Source organism: Clupea harengus, chromosome 3 (assembly GCF_900700415.2).
Source record: "Clupea harengus chromosome 3, Ch_v2.0.2, whole genome shotgun sequence".
NCBI lineage: Eukaryota > Metazoa > Chordata > Actinopteri > Clupeiformes > Clupeidae > Clupea > Clupea harengus.
In genome coordinates, this window is record NC_045154.1 from 2,267,939 (window position 1) to 2,291,004 (window position 23,066).

The 23,066-nt window shown below is 39.5% G+C and overlaps 2 protein-coding genes across 2 annotated transcripts; both read right to left on the minus strand.

The window, feature by feature from the left end:
* Nucleotides 1-479: 479 nt before the first annotated feature.
* Nucleotides 480-4,798, minus strand: fgf6a (fibroblast growth factor 6a). Its single transcript, XM_012822361.3, has 3 exons — nt 4,098-4,798; nt 3,566-3,669; nt 480-2,886 (listed from the first exon to the last, which is right to left on the minus strand). The coding sequence occupies exons 1-3, from the start codon at nt 4,435-4,437 to the stop codon at nt 2,710-2,712; spliced, it is 621 nt and encodes a 206-aa protein (XP_012677815.1). The 5' UTR covers nt 4,438-4,798; the 3' UTR covers nt 480-2,709.
* Nucleotides 4,799-7,357: 2,559 nt separating this feature from the next.
* On the minus strand, nt 7,358-22,206 carry LOC105895655 (solute carrier family 45 member 3). The gene is made up of 5 exons (XM_012822323.3): nt 21,486-22,206; nt 18,418-18,717; nt 17,385-18,206; nt 9,361-9,626; nt 7,358-9,220 (listed from the first exon to the last, which is right to left on the minus strand). Exons 2-5 carry the CDS (start codon nt 18,563-18,565, stop codon nt 8,795-8,797), a joined length of 1,662 nt encoding a protein of 553 aa, XP_012677777.1. The 5' UTR covers nt 18,566-18,717; nt 21,486-22,206; the 3' UTR covers nt 7,358-8,794.
* Nucleotides 22,207-23,066: the final 860 nt, after the last annotated feature.

The window sequence follows — 23,066 nt, forward strand, 5'->3', positions numbered from 1 at the left end:
CACGTGTTTATAATGAATTAATATACAGTTCAAAATAAATGACTACCAAATAGCCATGACTACAAATTGACATGCATTTAATTAAGGCACAGCGCGTGTGTAAAGGAGCTCATCAACTATTAATAAAAGCTACAAAGTTAAGTTCTATACAAGTTTTTATCTTGTATTTATGTGTATCTCAACATCACGGTAAGAGATACAAAATCAGCAGCATCTTTGAGATGAATCATTTTGTAGTCATCATTCCTCTCTATTATATAAGTGTTGGGGTGTTAATATTCTGAGAAATTTGGATATGCTACATACAGCACAACATGGAGCAAAAGACCTCCAAAACGGTTTCATGTTTGGGATTAGGGACTCATATTGGAAAGTAGTTGTTGGGTTTCACCAAGCATTTAACCATTTTTGTAAATAAATATTTTATTGACTTTTCTGGCACCACTGTAATTCACAAGTTAACACATCCCAATCATATATTAATGTGCTGATGATGAATGTGAATGAACAATGATTTGCATCTGAACACAAAATACAACAAACATACAGCTTCAACATTTTTAATGATTCCTTCAATACATCTATCTCTTGTGCACAGCACATATGTACAAAAATAAAAGGAAAACATTTGCGATATATGTACCTATTTTCCCCCCAAAAATACACAATTGTTGGAAGCAGCAGGTGTTGCCCATAATGATAGCAGATCAGAACTAAGGAAGAAAGTGAGGTATGGGCCAAAAAGAGGAGGGGCATTGGAGGAAGCATTAGCCCCTTCAGTGCAGGATTGTACTTCTGGGAGAAGGGGCCAAGTTCTGGTGAGACACCCTTGTGCAGTATTTTGCAGAGGGGATGTTCCATAGTCAGACACAGCGTTTAATGTCTTACAAAACAGATTTAATGTCGCAGGAATCATGTTCTATGAATACTATCCAGTAACATCCCAATGAACTATTAGAGTGCAAGAAAGACTTCATGACATACAATATGTCCTTACATCAAAATTATTTTTGATTAAAATGTAAGACAAACTTAATAACAATTGCACACAATATTTCTGATACACAATTTTAGAGAGAGGAATATGTGAAGGGAGGTTTTTATGTCAGCATACGTCTAGATGTCTGAATGGCGAGCTTAAAATACTGCTTTCAAAAGTATAATGTTGACATTATGTCAATGGGAAACAACATACTATTTTGACCGCAATCAGTCTTAAACCGCAACCAGTCTTAAACCGCAAGTGGGACCTGTGGCTCATGAGCTCTCTGCAGCTCTTACTGAGAGTTTACACTAATCATTTAACATTGCTCCCAGTGCCAAACAATTAGAAAACATCTCCAGGGGAATGGTTTGGTCTGAAGACTACTGGGAATCTATTTTTGTATCAGTTCCAAGAAATTTGTATGTGAAGCCAACAGTCAGTGAGTTACCTTCTTGCTTAGAGCTCCAGAACAAGTGCTCACCCAAACAGTACGGAGCACCAGTGTCCAAAATCATCAAATATGTAACAAATATCTGACATGAGGTAAATGTAATGTTCAAGTGCTATTTAGGTACAACTGTATACTACAGCCAAAAAATACTATTAATGTCTTTAGCAGCATGCAATCATGTGCAAACTCATTTCTTAATGCGTGAAACTGTAAACAAGCACCAAGGCAGCAAGATCTCCCGAAGAAAGGAATAAAAGATGCACACACACTGTGCCTTCCTTCTGATGGCATATCATGAATGGGTCTGCAGATGAAGTTCACACTATCCCTGTAATCACTGGAATAGGGTCTGGTTAGTGTCTTGTGCTGATCGTAAATTATCTGCAAAAATAAAACAATAATAACAATAGTCAGGATTCTTAATATTTGCCACGTGTAACTGCCTCCTCCTTAAAAGGCAGGGTGGTTTACTACAGCATGTTTTGCAAATAAGGGCAGTCCGGTTTAGATGGAGGCAGTTAAACAGGTCACATACAGCAACTTTATGAGAAAAGGTCAGATATGTCAGATTTCCATTTACATTGGATGCTTAATCAATCCTGGTGCTGCAGACTGCTTTGTAAATTCTCGGTTCTAGGGTTTCAACTGTCATTGATCTAATTACAGAAGGAAATAAACTAAAGATACCCCAGGCCTTCTAGGAATTAGGCTAGTACACTTTGGAGTGTTACCATAAACCATGACTTGCAAGCAATGCATATTTTTTCCCTAAGTACATTTGCTGCATCACCACAATCAGGAAACTTAGGCACCCCCTAATTTCACAACGTGAATATCACTTTACTAAATTCAGTTTCGCCCACAAGACAATGACAATGATGAGCGTAGTCATCTAAACAAGCATCTCTCTCTCTCTGAAACCATCATGCACACTGAGGTAATAAAACACTGAAATGTCATTCCTAAAAGCCAAGGATATTAGTCATCCCAATGACATGGTATAATTTGCACCTGTTGTGGTAAGCACCCATTTAAAGTCATGGGCCATAACAAGAATAACAGAAGTCCCTTACATAATTATAACAGAAACTACAGGTAGCATAGACAATGAAATGCATAAAGATCTGACAAAAGTCTGTTGATGAAATTAGAAAGTATGTCTTTGTTTGTGTGTAAACAGAATAATAGGTCATCACTTTCTTCTGAAGTTCTGTGGATTTTCAATTTTCCTCGAACTCAAATGTGCAAATTAGTGACACCATGTAAGTAAAGCTCATAGCCGTGGTAGGAAGTGTGTAACCGTCATGGTGATGGAGGCCTTGGACCCTCTCTTCAGGCGCCCATTTTGTCTAATAGCGATGTAACATCCCCTATGTAGGGAAGACTCATAAGCATTGTAGTTGTTGGGCAGCAGGGTCTCCTTGAACTTGCATTCATCTTGGAAGACTCTCTGAAAAAAGTCAGGCAGTAAAGAGTTTAACAAACTGCTTCTATTTAAAACCACTCAACTCAAATTCAGCTGGTAAGTATTTCACGCTTTAATTCTATTGCACTGCTGGTCTGAATATTCACAGCGGCTGTTTTGACTATTTACTGATCACTTGTCATTCCTGCAGAAGACCAACAAGATAAATAATAAATGAAGCTATTGACTGATGTCTGAATCTGATATATCAGTCAATATATTTGGACCACCACGTTATCCACGGCCATTTCCTCTCAAATTCCTTCCACTCTGGTTACTGAGTAATCCGATGGAGTTGGATTCCAAAGGAATAAGGTCATAAAATGTGCAATGACAAACAGTCGTCATTAGGCTATACACCACTTATTCAAAGTCAGTATTTTATTTGTGAATTTCTGGTTTAATTCACAGTACAAAGTTAGGTGTAGGTTAGCTTTTTTTAAGTGTCAAAATGTGTAAGATATATTCACATCAGGTATAGGTTATCTATTCACAATATACAGATCTGCAGGATCCAAAGCAATGCCTTGTTTTCCTCAACATAACTTTTACCATTACTTCATTACTTCTATGACACATTCAGCAATCCGACAGGCATGCTCTCTTAGTTATGTACGTAGGAATACCATGGATGGCTTGATAAAATCTGTGATATAATACATACCGTTCCATACAATCTCCCACGGCTATTCATTGCGACAAACAGCTCACTTTTCACCCCAAACAAGCTAACGACTCCTCGCTCTACCGCTGAGATCTCTATTAGACCTGATAGAACAAAACATCGAATTAGCCTACACAAAGCAGAACTTCAACTATCCTATACTGCATGAAACATAGGATAACCTGGGGTGGAATTCATTAAAGATGGCTGATCTATGTTATGCAACTGTTGGTTTATTTCGATAACCCATATCTAATGTTAAGAAAATCCAGCCAGTTTTAGATGTGGGAGGCTAAATTCATTTATGGACACTCTGCAAAAAGATAAAAAGTTGTATCTTAATATTCATGTCATCTTTGAACTTTGAGACATGTATGGCTGATTTACTATCTGTCTTTTATTTGGGACACTTGTCTGTTCTCACAATGGATCATGCAAAAAGCAGGGATATGGGCTACATGCTTTATGACGTCATTATTTGTAGCCTCTTGAAGTGTGTAAGATAGTGCTTTAAATTTGGGGGCCAACTCACTGTACTGGTTTTCATTATGTGCGCCGTTTATCTTGCCGTCTGGGAGGATCTGAAGGTGAAACCCGATACCCACGTTGCAGTACAGCCTCCGCACTCTCTTGATACCAAGCAAATAGTCTCTCTCCCAGTTCAGGTCAGATTTCTCCCCGGAGATCCCTAAAATGGAACGAGCGAAAAGGTTCTCCCATGTTTCCTCCAATAAAATGACATTAGTCCTCTTTGAGATAGGATACAGTGACACAATCCCACAGAGGGACCCAAAGAAAACCAGCGCCGTCAACGTCCAGTGTGTGCTGGCTTCGTAGGACATACTGATGGGGGGCTTTTGCCCAGTGGCCATCCAGTTTACCTTCAGGGCACGTGGTCAAAATTAATGACCCTAAAAATAAGACTCTTCTTGTTTTTCTTCCTTCGGCATGGTGGCACAGACTTATTTTTGGAACAGAGATCACGACTTCAAGCTTGCGACAACAGCCACTGAACTGATCAGAAGCCTGGAGAGACAGAGCAGAGCTCGAGATTAAACTGGTGATTACCATGTTTTACTGGCCTAGGCCCCTGTCAATGAACAACGTTGCATGAGAAGAGGACTACTCACTGAAATGCTAAAGCTTACATGCTCGCAATATGATATCACACTGACATTAAAGCTGTCCTAACTAATAGAAAGGTCATTTAGAGAGAGCAGGAGGGAGGGGGGGAGGGAGAGAGAGAGAGAGAGAGAGAGAGAGAGAGAGAGAGAGAGAGAGGGGCTACGATCTACAGTGGGCAGCGTGGCAAAATGGTTGGCTAAAGCCCAGTCACTGATTGGCACTGGTCGCTCCCAAAATTGGATTAGTGGTGATGACGGGCTGCTTCTTTATTTAGAGTGAAGGAGTAAAAACAGTCCAGAGATCACTACATGGCATGACAGTCCAGGGATCACTATATGGCATGACAGTCCAGGGATCACTATATGGCATGACAGTCTAGAGGGGACCTTCCTTGGTTATTGTACATTAACCTGGGGACATTGAGGCCTAGCCTACATTTTCACCAGTAGTATTATGTGAAACCTGAGCATTTGGGAAAACAAACAAAGAAATGCTTTGTAAATGGTCTAAATGGTGTACAAATTTAACTGTAGTGCTGTTTGTCCACAACTCTGATTAATGTGATGTAAGACAAAATATAATTCCTTACGGATTTTGCATGTCTGCCTCTTGGCTTTGCTATGTCATATTGCCTGGAATTAGTATTATTGCTGTCTTTCTCTCAAAGCGTCACCTTATCTTACTGTTACTTGGTAACTGTAACTTACTTAAGTGTCTCCTTATCTAACTGTAACTTGGTTATTGTCACCTGTCAAATCCTTTGGATAAAAGTGTATACCAAATGAAAGTGTATACAAAATGAATACATGTAAATAATACTGCCACATACCAAATGAAAGCCCTCTAATACAAGTGAACCAAGGATTCAGGTGGAATTATTAGACAAATGTGGCCTATGCCTATATTGTAGTAATTACTGTTCAATTCAATTTACATTAAAAATTCACATTTCACATTTCACATTTTTTCCAGTTAGACTCTTAATGCACCTGAGGACTTAGACACCCAAGCACCAAATCAGGCAGCGGAAATGACAAAAAAAGAAAACAAGGCAAAAAGAGTGGCCTAAGCCACACACCACGCACATCTCATGAAGCTATTTTGCACATTCATTTGGTAATTTCATAACATGCACAGAGACCTAAGCGCCTTTGAGGTCGGACTAACACTAACTAATTTGTGTGTGTCTGATCAAACAAGGCATTTCAGTTCAATTGTTTCAAGGAAAATGCACTGATCTTGGTTTTCAATGTCTGAATCTAATTTTATCATCATCATCTAATCTAATCTCTACTTAACTCAACATTTTACCAAATGGCTACACGGGTGATGCCTTTAGGCACAACGACGCTCTCTGCTGCACAGAGAGTGAATACAATAAATTAATATCAAATCCAATATCATGCATTTGGGCTCATCAAAACGTGAGACACAAAAGTAATATCTTGTTTGTAATTTACAGCATAGTACTCACTCAGATCAGACCACTGATCAATGCAGGGTTCTCCCATTCACCGTTCTAAAATAGCCCAACATCCCTCAGTGCCGTGACAATGGAGATAGGCCTAATGTGAGAAGGGCTGTGCAATTTCTAGAAACAGGATAATTGCTGTAAAAAACTTGATTCATCTTCACTGTTCATTGCTGCTATCTTGGGCTAATGACATTTAAATTGAGATTTTCACAGCAAGTCTGTCCGAGTTCAGCAATGTTGTTTGAATAATAGTAGCACTATCTTATTCACCATTTGAAATGATTCACTTTGCTCTTTGATATGGAATATTATTTGTGTTTCATGAAGCTTTTTGCCATTTCCTGAAAAGGATTCAATTATTACAAGTCACTGCATTTAAAGAATTGTCGGTGTGGGATCAATACTTTTCTGTCATTCTTCTGTTGGGATTTTGCAGGGACTGTTTTGACACTATACTGTGAGTGTTTCGCAAAAAAAATACTTTGAAGACTCCATTATTTTTGGTCTATTGATTGATTTGCGCATAGCCTACCACTGTGATGACAGGAATGTTTCCCCTAAGGAAATTAGGCTACCCATCACTAGTAGGCTAACGTTTGACATTCAACATTTTGACTCTTCCAGTACCACTATATTCTACATAAATAAATTCCCTAATATCTTATGTAGCTGGCTTTCATGCCTGACCCAGAGGCCTATACGTGAAATAATAAAGGCCATGGCAATGATTACACTGTGGTGGTTTCAGTACTGGGCTGTTATCAATTCAATACAACTTATTTACTAAACAAGTGGCTCGTCATCACAGCACATCAGAATTGTTGGTATAATTGCCTCAAAAAAGACGGATTCTCCGTTCCCACACAGGCTTCACGCTACTCTTGCGTCCCATGAGTGCTGAAATGCAACTAACAATTATTCTTGGCCCCTCCCTTTCGTGTTGAATCAGTGGCACATTATCTTTATGATGTCATATGCGTAAGTCACAGCTCGTTGCCCTTTCAAATTAGGGTCCAAGATATGCAGTGTTTCTGAAGAGTGGTGTAATGACCAGAATTAATCTACCGGTGCATTCAGATGACTAAAATGGACTGAGCTGAAATGTATGCTATAATGACATGATATAATCATATGATATAATATCCTTCAGATCATTTCCTTCCTCTGAAATATACTGTATGATAGACAGGACATTAAAACAATACTCATTTTAATATACAATTTTTAGAAAACAATCAATTGTACATTTAAAAATAACCCATTATATTACATATAAAGGCACATGTGCCACCAACCATGTTCAAGAACTGCATGATTCAGAATTCCACTCCTCATGGACGAAATAGCCTCATTTGCAAAATGCTTAATCCTCATCACTTCCGGAAGTGCTTTAAAAATGGATCCTACACAAATAAAGATCAATATCTACACACTCTTAAAGCTGATTATGTCTTGGAGGCATTTGAACAACAAAAATAAAATAATGTGTAACAATAATGTGGGCCACAATAGAGAAAAACATGTTCATGATCAAACTTCCTGCTTTTGATAAAGTTTTAAAGAAAAGCATAATCTTGCCCTTGTGAAACTAGAATATCATACACATATACACATACCTCCTTAACCCTGAAGACATTCGGGTGATGTGAGTGAAATTTAATAAAATATATTAATTATGGACTAAGTAAACAAACAGTCAAACACTGTTTATTAATACATGTTTGAGTTATCTTGATAATATGAAAATGATTAAAAGTCTGATTCTTTCCACAAATATCCATGTGCAAAAATGACCCCTATTCAGTATTGCTCTTTTCAATGACTTCTGGTCATAAAGGTCATTAAATTGTGTTAAAACACTATTGGAATTTTGGAAACTTTGGAACTCTATAATGACATTTTCTTTGCCCAAGCTGTAATGCATTTTTCTTTTTCAGTGTCAGCAGCCATTTCCATGAGACAGTTGGCAGTATCAGATGCCCATTTAAATTTCATAGTATAGAAGCAAACTTATCTAGCAATGGAAGATTTCAAACACAGGGATCAGATATTTGATCAAAACTCTGTGAGAGGGAGAACAAAAGATTTGGATAATCCTGGGAGACAATTTTATAGACTAAAATTGAACTGTTTGGCCCCATGGATCATAAGAAAATAATGTCAGTCATAATAGAGGCCTATGACGAGAAAAAGACCATCGCCACAGCCAAGTCTGGAGGTGGATCTGTGCCGTTTCTGGGGTGTTCTGATACCACGGGACCTGGTGGTCTTGACCATGTGACGGGTACCATCAGTTATATGACAAAGAAGGCTGTTTTGGAGCAGATAGGCTTTCTAAGCTCAACTTTATCAAATAACTACATCAGTGTATTTGTAAACTTTATTAAACAGTTTACTAAAGTGTTCATTAACTTGTGTTAACAGCAGCAGAGTGTCTTGAAGGTAAAAAGGAGTTGAATACTTTTGATTGCAGCTTACTTATTAGGGTTTCTTTCTAACATTTGCTTTAGTATTGCAAGTTGTTTGGTTTAAGGTCAAACAATAAAATATACCCGCCCAACACTCACTTAATAATGCTTACCACTGAAAATGCAATTAGAAGCATCGGTGGCATTCATATGGCTAGGTAGTTAACATCTCAGGTCTTTTTGGTCAAAAATGACATGGTTTGCCAAGCAAATGGCAATAGCACCAAAAATAGCAGAACAGGCGATGTAGGCAGTGACAGACTGTGTAAGTTGCACGATCATGCCCATGAAGAAAGTGGGGAACACTTGAGACAGTAGAAAGGTGCTATCCAGAATGGCAAAATCCAGGCCAACGCCACGTTTTTCATGGTCATCTTCCTCTATGGAATTAGATGGGAAGCCATTCTGGTACTGCTGTGGGGGGTGGTATTCTGAAATATCCCTGCTGAAATATGCATTCCCGTTGACACAGCCAGGTTTATTGTTCAAGACCTCACCGCGATCATCTACTTTCAAATGCACAGATTCTCTTGTGATGGTGACACCATTCTTGTTTAATAATTTAGTTTTCCCATTTGGCATGTAAACCTAAAAAAAAAATAATAAGAAAAATAAGATCACTTGTGACACTGATTACATTGCAATATTATAAAACAGGTGAGAGCGAACCATTTATTTTTTTGCAGAGGAGAAATAAGTTACATGCAGATATGAACACGAGGTCTTACCTCTTTGTCTTTGTGATACTGGCACGTGAGAGTGTAGGGAAGAGTCTGCAGGGTCGCATAGGCAAATCCTGTCAGCGCAGACATGGTTGTAACCAAGATCACATTCTTGGACAAGCAGATGATGAGAGCAGAGATGGTGAAGCACACCATACTGCTCAGGTAGACCGTTCTTGAGCCAAAGAGACACACCAACCGGCTCATGAGCAATGAGAAGAACGTTGAGGTAGCACATTGTAGAAAAAGGCCCAAACTGCCCATTCGAATGCCTGTGTGAAAAAAAGAGGGTTATTCAAGTTTTAAAAGGAAAGACTCATCTAAATCTAGGAATAAAAATAAACCTATTTCTTACACATTGTCGTATTAATAATGATACGTAATAATATACAAACACTAAAGACTTTTCAAGTAGGGGCAATTTGTATTTTTTGGGGCTCCAGGGTGCATAAAATGTTTGGTCCCATTCAAGAGAGAGCATATATGATTCCTTGCTGAGGGAGCCTATACACTGCATTCATTGAAGTACTGTGAGTTGTACAAATACACAGACAGACATCTATATTTTTTGATGCTTAGGTTTGTGTTATTGTCCTCCTTTAGTAGTCATCTGAAGAAATTCAAACATTGCAAAACTCTTTTACAAATAAGCTTTATCTTAAACTCAGAGGGGCTTTCCGTGAATAACTGATGCTATCATTATTCTTGGGATATTGCCTGTTTGAGACATGGGTTCCTTTTTCGTGGGTGTGCAAGGTTGGTGCTCAAGGAGCAAACACTTGTTTTATAACAGAACAAAGCTGGCGCTTAGTAGAAATCTGCACTTGACTCCTTGAGTCCTTATAAATAACTGCATATATATTGTGAAGAAACAGTAAGCTGATGTGTTGTCTATCATGAGATGGCTTGACCAGTCATGTGATCTGAGATGCTATGGGAGTAACTGGACCATACATCCTTTAATAAGGTCCAACTAGTGTGAAACGTCCTACTCCAGGAGGCTTGGAGTAATATATAAAGTGAATACAAAATAAAATAAAAAACACCTGATTGATACGATGACTAGAGCACACAGCTGCTAATAATTTATTTGTTGAATGCAAGATTATTAAAATTATTATCCTATTGTTAATCAGGTTATGTGATTTTTGAACCTGTAAAAAATAAAGTGTCATCATTTAGATACCATGACAAGTTATTTCTGTCGAGATAAATATCCATTCTGGAGAATTTATTTAGGTCTACATTCATGACATGTGATACACATTCAATTTAAACATCTAAATGTGTCTAATGGAACACATTTGCAACTTCAGAACTAGGTACTGAAATGAGAAATGAATAGCTTACATCTCTGCCTAAATATTAAAATGTCTCAGCAGTTATTCTGGTACTTCTATTTAAATAGAAGTTTGAAATGGACACCCAGGTTTAGTTAGTACTTTAACTCTTTTCACCATTATGATAGGTGGTGTGAAAGGACAGTCTTAAGCATTTACAGCAACAACATATTATGTTTGTCTGAGATGGTACTACTATGGTATTCAATGTCAATTAGGTTAAGATTTTATATTTTACATAATTAATATTAATTCATTTTTACTTTGAATTATTCTGGGAACAAACTGTGGTTCTGCTAGCACCAGTTGGCCTAAACAGGTGAGAGAGTGGACACACAAATGTATTCAGTGTGTAGATGTACCGTGTGGCCGTTAGTCTACGCGAATGGAGGAATGAACCTCGAGTCTTTTAAGGGGCTTGAACATTTTTTTTTTTTTTTTTTAAAGCCTGATAGGATATGTGTTAACTTTGAGGTGTATCCGAGATGTATTAATAGCATTAACCCATAACACAGATTAGCTCCTGCTTCCTTGCTAAAACAGAAATAGGCATACTGCGCCACTCTTCCAATAAAGGGAACGTGATGTATATTTGCCAGATAAGTTAATCAGAATTACGCAGTGATGGTTTGTGATTGGCGTATGCACATTTTTCCTGTCTGAGAACACGTCGACATGCCTACCGGTATATCCAAAATCCAAACCTCGGGGGAATTGTTCATTTATCGTTTAAGACTAACTCATAAGTCATTTCCCCCGCCAAACTCGGGCCCAATGTCTCTGATATAAACAATGTGGTGAATTACAGGATGACAGTGAGAGGTTCACTTTCTCCAAGGTGACCATTTAGGGATTTGTTTAGAAATGCATTTCCACAAGAAACTGTGAATGTGATTGCGCCGCTCAGCAGCTCACCTTGCATATTGTAACCTGTGTAAATATCTGGACACTAACACTCTGCCCTAAGAAAGAAAGGGTTGACTCTCCTACCACCTGTTAGAGCAGCGATAAATAGAATCTAACAAGGCGCAGGGCAGCTATTCTCGAACACCAATGACTCACTGACCCACACACTCTGCTGTTTAAATATTATATTAAACAGTCAATGCTCAAAATTAGTTAATTGTGCCATTGTCTCCCTTCGTTGTGTGCAATGCACCTTATTGAGATCTAGAAAAAACTCAAATCACTTTGTTCCTCTGAAGAACGTCTGTTGTTGATATAGGCATTTTTGTAATGTCTTTTATCATCATCTTGAACACCTGTAGAACACCACTCAAAGCTTTGTTGACAAATGTAAGGATGCAAAAGCCTACATCCCATGGTATCCCCTACTTGGACATAAATTGACCAAACCATACAAAACCAGTAGCCTAGTGACACCACTTCAATCTCAAATCAGTCTCTTCAGAGCAAACCTGTGCCAAAACAATGCATGTCTGTTCATATGGTGAAATGCATGTCTGTTCATATGGTGAAATGCATGTCTGTTCATATGGTGAAATGCATGTCTGTTCATATGGTGAAATGCATGTCTGTTCATATGGTGAAATGCATGTCTGTTCATATGGTGAAATGCATGTCTGTTCATATGGCGAAATGCATGTCTGTTCATATGGTGAAATGCATGTCTGTTCATATGGTGAAATGCATGTCTGTTCATATGGTGAAATGCATGTCTGTTCATATGGTGAAATGCATGTCTGTTCATATGGTGAAATGCATGTCTGTTCATATGGTGAAATGCATGTCTTCATATGGTGAAATGCATGTCTGTTCATATGGTGAAATGCATGTCTGTTCATATGGTGAAATGCATGTCTGTTCATATGGTGAAATGCATGTCTGTTCATATGGTGAAATGCATGTCTGTTCATATGGTGAAATGCATGTCTGTTCATATGGTGAAATGCATGTCTGTTCATATGGTGAAATGCATGTCTGTTCATATGGTGAAATGCATGTCTGTTCATATGGTGAAATGCATGTCTGTTCATATGGTGAAATGCATGTCTTCATATGGTGAAATGCATGTCTGTTCATATGGTGAAATGCATGTCTTCATATGGTGAAATGCATGTCTTCATATGGTGAAATGCATGTCTGTTCATATGGTGAAATGCATGTCTTCATATGGTGAAATGCATGTCTGTTCATATGGTGAAATGCATGTCTGTTCATATGGTGAAATGCATGTCTGTTCATATGGTGAAATGCATGTCTGTTCATATGGTGAAATGCATGTCTGTTCATATGGTGAAATGCATGTCTGTTCATATGGTGAAATGCATGTCTGTTCATATGGTGAAATGCATGTCTGTTCATACGGTGAAATGCATGTCTGTTCATATGGTGAAATGCATGTCTTCATATGGTGAAATGCATGTCTGTTCATATGGTGAAATGCATGTCTTCATATGGTGAAATGCATGTCTTCATATGGTGAAATGCATGTCTTCATATGGTGAAATGCATGTCTTCATATGGTGAAATGCATGTCTTCATATGGTGAAATGCATGTCTTCATATGGTGAAATGCATGTCTTCATATGGTGAAATGCATGTCTTCATATGGTGAAATGCATGTCTGTTCATATGGTGAAATGCATGTCTTCATATGGTGAAATGTACTGCATTGCAGTAATGTCCAAGTAGCGCTCAGGTGTCTTGCAAGTCCATGGGGTGTTCTGTACAGACGTTAAGTTGTCAAAAAAAACTGGACCATGACCGTGTTAAAATGTAACCCATGAAACCAGTACACAACTTGACATGTGCTAACTTAACAACTTGGGACTTGACAACTTCAATTTTTTTATAATAAAATTGTCTCTCCATGAAAATGTTGGTAATTGTATACGACTGCAGCCGTCTTTGATTCTGAAGCCGGGGTGTGTGAGGACCGTCCAACTTTCTGAGATGGAATTATGACTTAAGGGGGTGTTCCAATCAAAACTTCTGACTTGGAACTCAGAAATTCCAACTACTGAGTTCAAATGGAACACACCATAAGTGGTGATCTCACACATGCTCACTTGTTTTTTTGTTTTGTTGTTGTTGTTGTGGTTGTTTATTATGGTATAATGATGCACTTTCTTAAAGAACCAATATGCAACATATTTAGTGCACTAAATCATAAATTGACCATGATATGTCATCAAAGATAGAAAACATGCTAAGTTGAAATACTGGCTTCCCCGACAACAATGCTACAGCCAGTATGTTCTCCTTTGAAATTTTAGTTCTGGAGCGGAACGTCTGTTTGTGTCCACTTAGATCCCAGAAAGATTTTTAAGACTGAAGCCGAGTTGGCTAATTTTCTCTGAACAGGTAAGTACTGAGCTTCAGCTAAGGTTAGCAAACCTTAACTAATTTATTACGGCTACTAGTAGGGATGTGCATTATAACTAATTACAAAATTGGAGTACTCACATTCATACTCTACACTACATGTGGTCTGTGTGCAGCTGGGTTATCAAGGCGGCAAGAATTTTGACACACAGCCGGTGAAGTGATCCCAACTAGTGCTGGCTAACGCTGTCATGCCAACACACGCTAACATTGACTGCCATCAGTAACACTAGAGACCTTGGCAACAACCAACGAGACAGAAATATATGACAGAAACGGCAAGTTTGATTCTAAACTGACTCAATTGAACGAATACTGACGTCTAAATCACGTAACATTACTCATTCCCATTCCTAGCTATTTATCTTACCTAATAGAAACAATTTACCCATTTTAGAAGACTTTATTCTATTCTGACTCAATGGATAGGAAATATAAGAGCATGTATTTTTTGGAGCTGTGGGCTTTTATTTTTTGGGATAATGAGCTTTGGCTACCGTAGCCAGCAATGCATCTAGCTAACATTGACAGAGTAAAAAAAAATCCACATGATCGGGTTAAGAATTTGCAAACAATAAAAACATTGCAACCGTATACATTAGCTGATCTACTTACAGTGTAAGACTCGTTGTGGCTTGCCATTGTCTAAGTTTAATGTTTGTGTAGGTTCAGTGTCCTCAACCTGGCAACGTGCGTGAGTTTCGAGTCTGGGAGGAGGAGCAGGAGGAGACAGGTGGAGACAACTCTCTCAAACATTTAGATTTGGACTGCACTACCCATTTTTAACACTTGCTGTTAGTGTTACATATTTGTGCCTTTAAGTTAGTCCTTTAAATGACATCTGAACATTTTATAATATCTCTTACTTAAAGCAGCACTAAGGAGTTTGCGTCCAAAACTAGTTAGCTAACTACCTCAAAAGTATGCAAAACATACTTTTTAAACAGGCGAAGTAGAGTGACTACATCATATTTTAATTCTAGAATTTCAAACAAGAAATGTCTTAAGGTAAATTACAGAACAATGAAAAAGGCAACAAGAGGGAAGTAAAAAGAGAAACTCAAACAATCTATATCAGGATGTATTTGAGTACAGTAAAAATATATAAAGAAGAGGCTTTTATTCAAAATGACTTATAGTCAAGTAGCTTATTAACTTTGATAGGGACATGCTGGACAAAAGCACCAAATTTAGTTTTGTGTCTCATTGGGTCCTAAAGATTCAAACTGGGTGCCACTGTATTTGAGCATTACCATAACATACATAACAAGTCATTTGACCATATTCCCTAATTTTTAACATGCAAGAATTGCTTGCTGGTAACATAATGACTGATTCACAGGGTAGAAATCCTAATGTTTATTCTTATTATTATTGTTGTTGCCCCTGAACCCTGAGGACAGGCTATTTTTGTGCTTATGTATAGTTGTCCTGAGTTATGCATGTAAGCAAGCAGTGGCAAGCTCATATAGCCATGCTGCAGCCAGGCCCGCTAAAAATATCACCATACAGGAAACTAGGGGAGCTTAATCCAGTGGCAGTATGTGGTTGTGATTAAACACGATATGTGGAAAGTGGTTATGAACGAACAAGTGTATGAAACACAGTCCAAAATGACCTGTGTGTTTTTAAACAGCACGCATAGGGGCAGATGCATGCACCTTTGAGAATGCAAGGCAAAAAGCAACTTTTTGGTTGATTGTACTAACCATAAACAATGCATGTCTCCACCCTCTAACCGTAAATTGTGGCGCTCACAACTGAAAGGAATCCCGAATAGAAGAGCAAAATGTAATAGGATCATGGAACCTCCAACAGATAGAGAAGGAAACGAAGGGGGGCACTGTGGCACAAGCAGTAGCCCCAACCATATACGGGCTTGAATGCCCACGGGGACACAGGTTCGATTCTGACCTGACCTGTCATTCCCCGATCCCACTCCAAAAACCTTCACTCTCCTATCCGATTAAAGGCAAAAAGCCCCAAAACAAATACAAAAAAGAAAAGGAAACGAAGGTTTAAGATCAGGAGATAGATATCCATGCTAATGAGGTGTTGATGGAAATTGATATTGCCATTCATTTATAGACTTACATTGCATTGCAGGCATGTTCTCCTGTGTTTGTGTGTGTGTGTGTGTGTGTGTGTGTGTGCCATGTCTATTGATAGTCTTAGTACACCTTTGTTTAAAGGCCCCAGCAGACATCCCCCTGCCCCAGGTGGAGGAATACACATTGTCCACCATTTTGGGCCTGTGTGTGTTCCTCCATAAGAAAATCCCCTCCCACTCACCTCCCCTTCCCAACCTTGACCTGTAGAACCTTCCCCAATGTTGACCTATCACCCCCAAGGTATCCTCCCATGATTGACTGGTATTTAACCTGTAACACTGTGGTGCATCTTTAGTCTTTGCCTGCCTCTACTTGATGTTGGTATTGACTCCCTGCAGGAGCACCTTGAAATACACCTCCAGAAACCTTTGATTCGCCTCGTGGTCCTTTGTCTAGAAGAGTGTCGGCCTAAGAAACCCCGTCAGTGTCCTCAAACAGAGAGGTATTACAGGGCCCTAATTCTACACCCACTCACAAAATACTTATTTACTAAATACGTATTTGGACGGTCTAACAAAGAAAAAATCAATGCTGTAACAGCTACACAAAGGAAAGTGGATGGCAAAAAATGGCAAGACAGAAAGAGACAAACCAAAGAAAAGGTTGCTTTTAACATGGCACAAATGAGTCAAACTGGTGTTCGGAATACTGCTTCCCTTGCTTCTGGAAGTTTTCCCTATGTACGCATCAAACGCGCAATTATATGTCTGTCCCCATCCCATCGAAAATGGTAATAGACTTTTACAAAACATATTTAAAAATTTAGATGCAACACCAATGCGCACCTACCCCTGTGTATATTTTAGTTTGTATTGATTTTAGTACACAAGTAACTAAATATGTGTAAGTATCTTTTGTAAAACACAAAACGGTTATTTTCAGGATGGTTGAATATTTTTGCAAAGTTTTGTTTCACATCTTACTCCATGGTTACTTTTCTACTCTTTCTCGAGAGAATGATTAGTTAGTAGGAATTAAAAAAGATGGATGGATGGATGGGTGCGTGGATGGACAGACTAATTAATAGACTTATTAGTGATCATATATTCATTTATAGTGAAATATTTTGATTGAGGTCAGAGAATGTAAATTTGAAATGGGTTACTAATTTCATTAGAATCGCTAATTAAGCACACACTTTCTGTTTCATCTGTGGAAATGGTCACTCATACAAACCTATGCTAAATTGCATCCTGATTGGTCAAGTATCTATAACTATAGTTCTTCTTACCGTCGTCATAACGTTGTCTCAGGGTTGTCCCAGGAGCAGCACTGGGGACACCTTCATACAACCCCTCTCCCACAAAGTCTGTGTAGAACAGCATGAAAGACATCACTGCGATCCAGCTGCAAAGCTGTGCTACGCAGAGCTGTCGCATCACACGTGGCACATGGCAATAGCTCCGGTAGATGGCGGGTGTCATGGTCCAGCACGTCTGCAGCAGACATAGCAGGGCCCCTGACTTCAGAAACCTGAATTTGCACCTGAGCAGGTAACAACAGGAGCACGGCACCCAACGGCCCGTCTGCAGGGGACTTGGCTCTAGAGCTGCAGAGGGATGCCCTGGCTCTTCTGATGCCTTCATCGTCACCAAGGCACTGGACACGAAGATGACGATGAGCAGTGAGAAGAGGCACTCTGCCTGCCCTCCGAGGTAAACTGACAGCAGCCCTCGACTCCAATCCAAAGCAGGAAGCAAATACCCAATACAGCCTCCCAGGCTGACCATGAAAGAGAACATGGCAAACGCCTGGCTGTAGTCCTCCTGGTCATGGTACAGGTCAGACAGCAGAGCCTCCAGAGGAGTGAAGCACAGCTGGCCACAGAAATCAAGCAGGCCCACGCCCAGGATAAGCAGACCCACATGAAGGGTTCGACCACCCCAGAAGTATGTGGCCAGAGCATCTGCGTGGGGAATGATGACCAGGGCAATCAGCACACCCAACGACAACAACCAGATGAAAGGCCACCGCCGCCCATAACTGCTGTTGCAATGATCACTAGCAGAACCAATCAGCGGGATGAAGAGTAGTCCAAAGACTGGTCCTATACCTGGGGGAAAAAAGAGAGTCACAGTAAGAAGAGTACTTTATCTCCACAGATACATACAGAATTGATGGAAATTGACTGTCAAGAATATGAAGATGTGTTTCATGCAGCTGCATTGAAATATTCCATATTTTTGAGTAAAAGAGGGATTTGATGCTATGTTGACATGACATCACAGGCTGGAGGAGTAGTCATTAAATCTTTAGAGCTGTACCTAACACCATAGTCATGTAGCGCTCCTCCACCCCTGCCTCCAGCAGCAGTGGGGGCACATAGGTGATCCCAGCTGCCACACAGATCTCTAAGCCACAGGTCAAGGAATTCAGCAGTATAAGTCGCCACCGGGACCTCCATTCAGGCATATTTTCACAGGCTGCCTTCCTGTCCTTCAGAACTGGGAAATCCAACAGATGGTGTCCAGTTTAGTGCCCGAGGACAGTGGCCACCGGAGGAGGGGAGCTGGGACACACAGAGGTCTCAGATGTCCTGATGGATCCATCCTGTTTTAGGCATTCTAGATCCACAGAACAAAACGCAGCATGAAGATAATGTCAGAGAGACCAGAACAAGAGAATCTCCTCTCTGACAACAGACTTGAAGGATAAAACACAAAAGGTGGACAACAGAACAGAAATATATGCAAGATATTAAATCAAATTAAGAACAATGGTTTAATGCAAAGTTTCTAAACATTTGTTGTTTTTATTGGCTAGACATGGAAAGAGTAATATGGAGCCATGCTTTTTAATTTTTTCCACCCTGAAGCAAAATGGCTCTCAGTAGGTGAGATGGTTTTCCCTTATTTATTCCTCTGGACAGGACCTTGTGAAACGTGTCTGTTTCAATATACCATAGTTCAGAATTTAGAAATGTAACATCCATATAAACGACTTAAGAGAGAACTACATTTTATGCAATACCTGGCATTACTAGGATTTTAGTTCTATCTATGTTTATATTAAAGCTTCACTATCCCCCCTCATCTAACCCCACCATCCCCTTCTCATTGTTAGGAAGCTAGTAGGCAAGCTATTACCGCCAATCTTGCCCCGAATTGTATCAGTTTCACACAAACACATATTGGCGTTATACCACATTCTAGTGGGAAAAAGTTACATAGGATCTGTTTAAAAATCCAAGAGTCATGTAGTTACTGTAGGCCCTTCCACACTGTAGTAATTAAATGGACAAAAGGTACGTTTGTTTCGTTGAGCGCATACATGCAAATTACCACTTATTTAGGGTATGTTTTTATAGGCAACTAGGTTTGGCATCATCTTCAAATTCATATTGATGGTGTGGTAATGTGAAGGACAACTAATTCGATTCCGTACCAATAGTTTGAATTTTATCGGTCTGGAATGTTTTTTTCCGTGTATATCAAAATTTTCTTTTTCTTTCCGTATGCTTTACTCCAAATCAATAGCATTAGGGACCATGGTGTTTGTTAGTGAAGAGGGTCAAAAGAATGGTTGCCTCCCCAACTGTGATGAAACCTAGAGCAGTGCTGTGTGGACGCAGGGGGCCATTGGGCAAAATAAATAGTTGCTAACAGGGCCCAATGGCCCCCTATCGGCACGGCTAACAGGGCCCAATGGCCCCCTATCGGCACGGCTTACAGGGTGGGCCATATGTCAGTAACAACATAGGTGAAGAACTCAGCACATTCACTAGGTATATCAACTTGGACATGAATTGTAAGGGGGCACAGGCTACGCGCAATAGTCGCTCCGAGGGCTTAAATGGCATGGGGGTGGAATACTAAATACACCTAGGCCTACACTACAGTGTGGTCTCAAAAATGATTTAGTGTTATCAGCACATGTAGGCTATGGGCTAGGCTACATTTCCATCATACAGTTCTTAAACTGCCACTAAGCTCGCTAATATGCATGCACACTGTTGTGCATACACAGACAATTTGACACTTCCCAATATGTTCATTAAAAGGTAGGCAAATGTCTGAGATGCTGGTGAAAGTTTGTTGATATTTGAGCTCCACAACTAATCGAATTTAAACACTCCCTTCTGTGCTCCTGAAGCAACGTTTTGATGTAGCACACGTGAATCAGCTCATATTAGGCAAAAACAACAGTCATAGATTTATTGGACTCATACATTCACTGCACAGCATTATCAGACGTGTCACTCGTAGTCTCGACAACTTCAGCTATGCAGATTTTCATACCACGAGGTTGACGAGAGAGATTTCAATAATAACTGAAACAGTTATGATAACTTTCTTTGGAGTGCAAGAGCATGATTGGTCCATAATTCAAAGTTTGTTATGCCTTGTTTTGTGATGAAGATTTGCGTTGTTTGGTTGCCCCCGTGCGCTCTTCCCCTCTCAATTATAGTCGTATAGCAATGATTTTCTCTGGCAATGCACTGCTTTTTTGTGTTTTGTGGGTAGTTCCCAATGACCAAGATGTGAATGTTCTGAACAGCTTGACAGGCGTAGCAACAGTAATCTAGAGTGCAAAGGGTCAATTGTTAAGGCTCGTTTACAGAGCCAGGCTGTGCACAATCCAGAGGTTTTTTTTTTTAATAGCATATAGACATTACGGACAGCTAGACGACCATGAGGAGCAATTCGCTAAATTTCTCAAAAAGTGCACTGGATCAGAATTGCAGACTGCAGCAAGTGATGCAAGTGATTTCTGGGTGAAAACAGATAATGTTGAACTGAACTGATACACCAACTTGATGTCCATAAATATCAGCAGAGCAAGTTGGAGGTTTTGATGCGTCTAACGTGAAGTTAGATACATTGCAGGACTGTAATTGCTTCTATTGCTGACTGCTTTTAGGCTAGCCTAAAAACATCACAAGCTAAGGAATTGCTATTCCGAATGCCTCCTCCCCCACTCCTATACAACACCGGCCCACTTTTGGTTAGCAGTAGTCTATGCTTAATACCTTACCAGCCGTTGGCAAAAGTAGGGTATATTTGCGAACAGTTGGGCAACCACAAACATCTAGTCTGCTATGGCCCTAAGTCTTCAGCAGGCAAATATAAAACTTAAGTCGTGAAATATCAGAGTGGATATCATAAGGGAAAAGTCGTTTGTTGTTCAATCATAGACTCTTCTTTTCACCAGACCACGGGATTTGGTGAGCATACCCTAGCCTAAGCAACTGCAGGAAACGGAAATCCTTAAGTTTCATTTATTACAAGCACTGATCATATTTTCTAGCCAACTTTAAAAAGAAAAAGGCTTTCGTGAACAGAACATGTCACTAACAGCGGTAGGAAAGACAGCTTTGCAGAAATCCACTTACCTTTAACCTTATCACCATAGATCTGAGGGCAAGTCGTTTACAAATTCCAACCCTCGCTGTTGCGCTGCCTAACTTTGTATGGAATCGACACGCACGTTGTGACGTGATGAGACTAGTCGGGGGAGGGATAGAGGAAGAGTCCTGAATTCGTCAGATGATAATAGAAACTTAGAAAGAGTAGGCTAATATGCACTGTCGTGTTAGGCTACGCTGCAACACGCAACTTTTACGTAATTAGTGGAACTCCTAATTGCTATGTGAAGGAGCGGTGTTCCGTGATATTGGTTTTCTAAGGTTGAGTTCGAGTTCGAATTAAGATGAGTTACTTCAGCTTGATGGTCAACGTACGTGAACTGCCAGTCTTGGTCGGGGAGGAGCTACAAAAGACGCCAGTCAAGCCCGGACAATTTTCTCCTTCCCGCATCTTACGTGACCGGTCGGAACTACCGGCGTGAAGCTATCCGACACTTTTGGCTTGGACACGGCTAATCTTGACGTTGTCCATTGACAGTTTAATATCCTGTTTATGCGGTCGATATGCTGAGATCTCGCGGAATTGTGTTCCTTATGGTTTATTGTGGATACAGTTGAAATTCTCTTTTACTGACATTAAAATGAACACGATGAGGGACCAAAATTATTTATTGGTGCTCATTTAACAAATACTTGTTTAGATACATTCAACAGGTCACCATTGCAGATCACATAAATTCAGAGTGTTTTGTGCACATTTCTTATCATCAGCCCACACCATAGCATAAACTAATAGAGGCATTAAAGGTTTTCAGTTGCCACGTTCAATCTCAAACTATTTTGCTACGGTTTTCGGGTTGAACATGTTTACTTGAAAGAGTTTGCAACGTTTGGTGGGTGTGTCAGAGGTGTTATCCAATCAGCAGCGACGTTTAAATATTTAAAGGTAGTCCATCGGCTAATGGGATGTTATATGGCGACTTTCAGGGAACATTCACGCAACGTTTAGAGGACCGTAATTATGCCTCCAGGTCTCTACACTATGTTCCCATAACGTTTGCAGAACTTTTAGTGACATTATAGGAACCTTTAGAGGACCAGCCTAGAATGTAATTTTTTGGTCTTGTTTAGGTCCTTCCATCATGTTCCCATAACATTTCCAGAACCTTAAGTAACATCCCAGGAACCTCAATAAGTGTTTTGTGTTTGTACTAGCGTATCTATCCAATGCAGAACATTTCAGCCCACTATTTTTGAAATACAGTCAAAACCATTTACCATTCATGTGTAATGCAAGACATTCTCAACATTTCAGTTCTTACTGTATGCAAGTGGTCAGCAGAAACAAATAAATACACAAAACGTTATTACTAGGATTTAAAGTGCAAAAAAATATATTAATATATATTGCCGTTTCAAATGAAAGCACAGGCAGTTTTGCTCATATATAAATTCTATTCTTTTATTTAATAGCGAGAGCGAGCTCTAACTTGCTGTCTTAATCTCCAGGGGCTGCTTCATTGCCTTCTTCCACTCCCTGACAAACCAGTAAATAACAATAACATAAACACATACATTACATTACTTTATAAACTTAGTCTTTTAGGG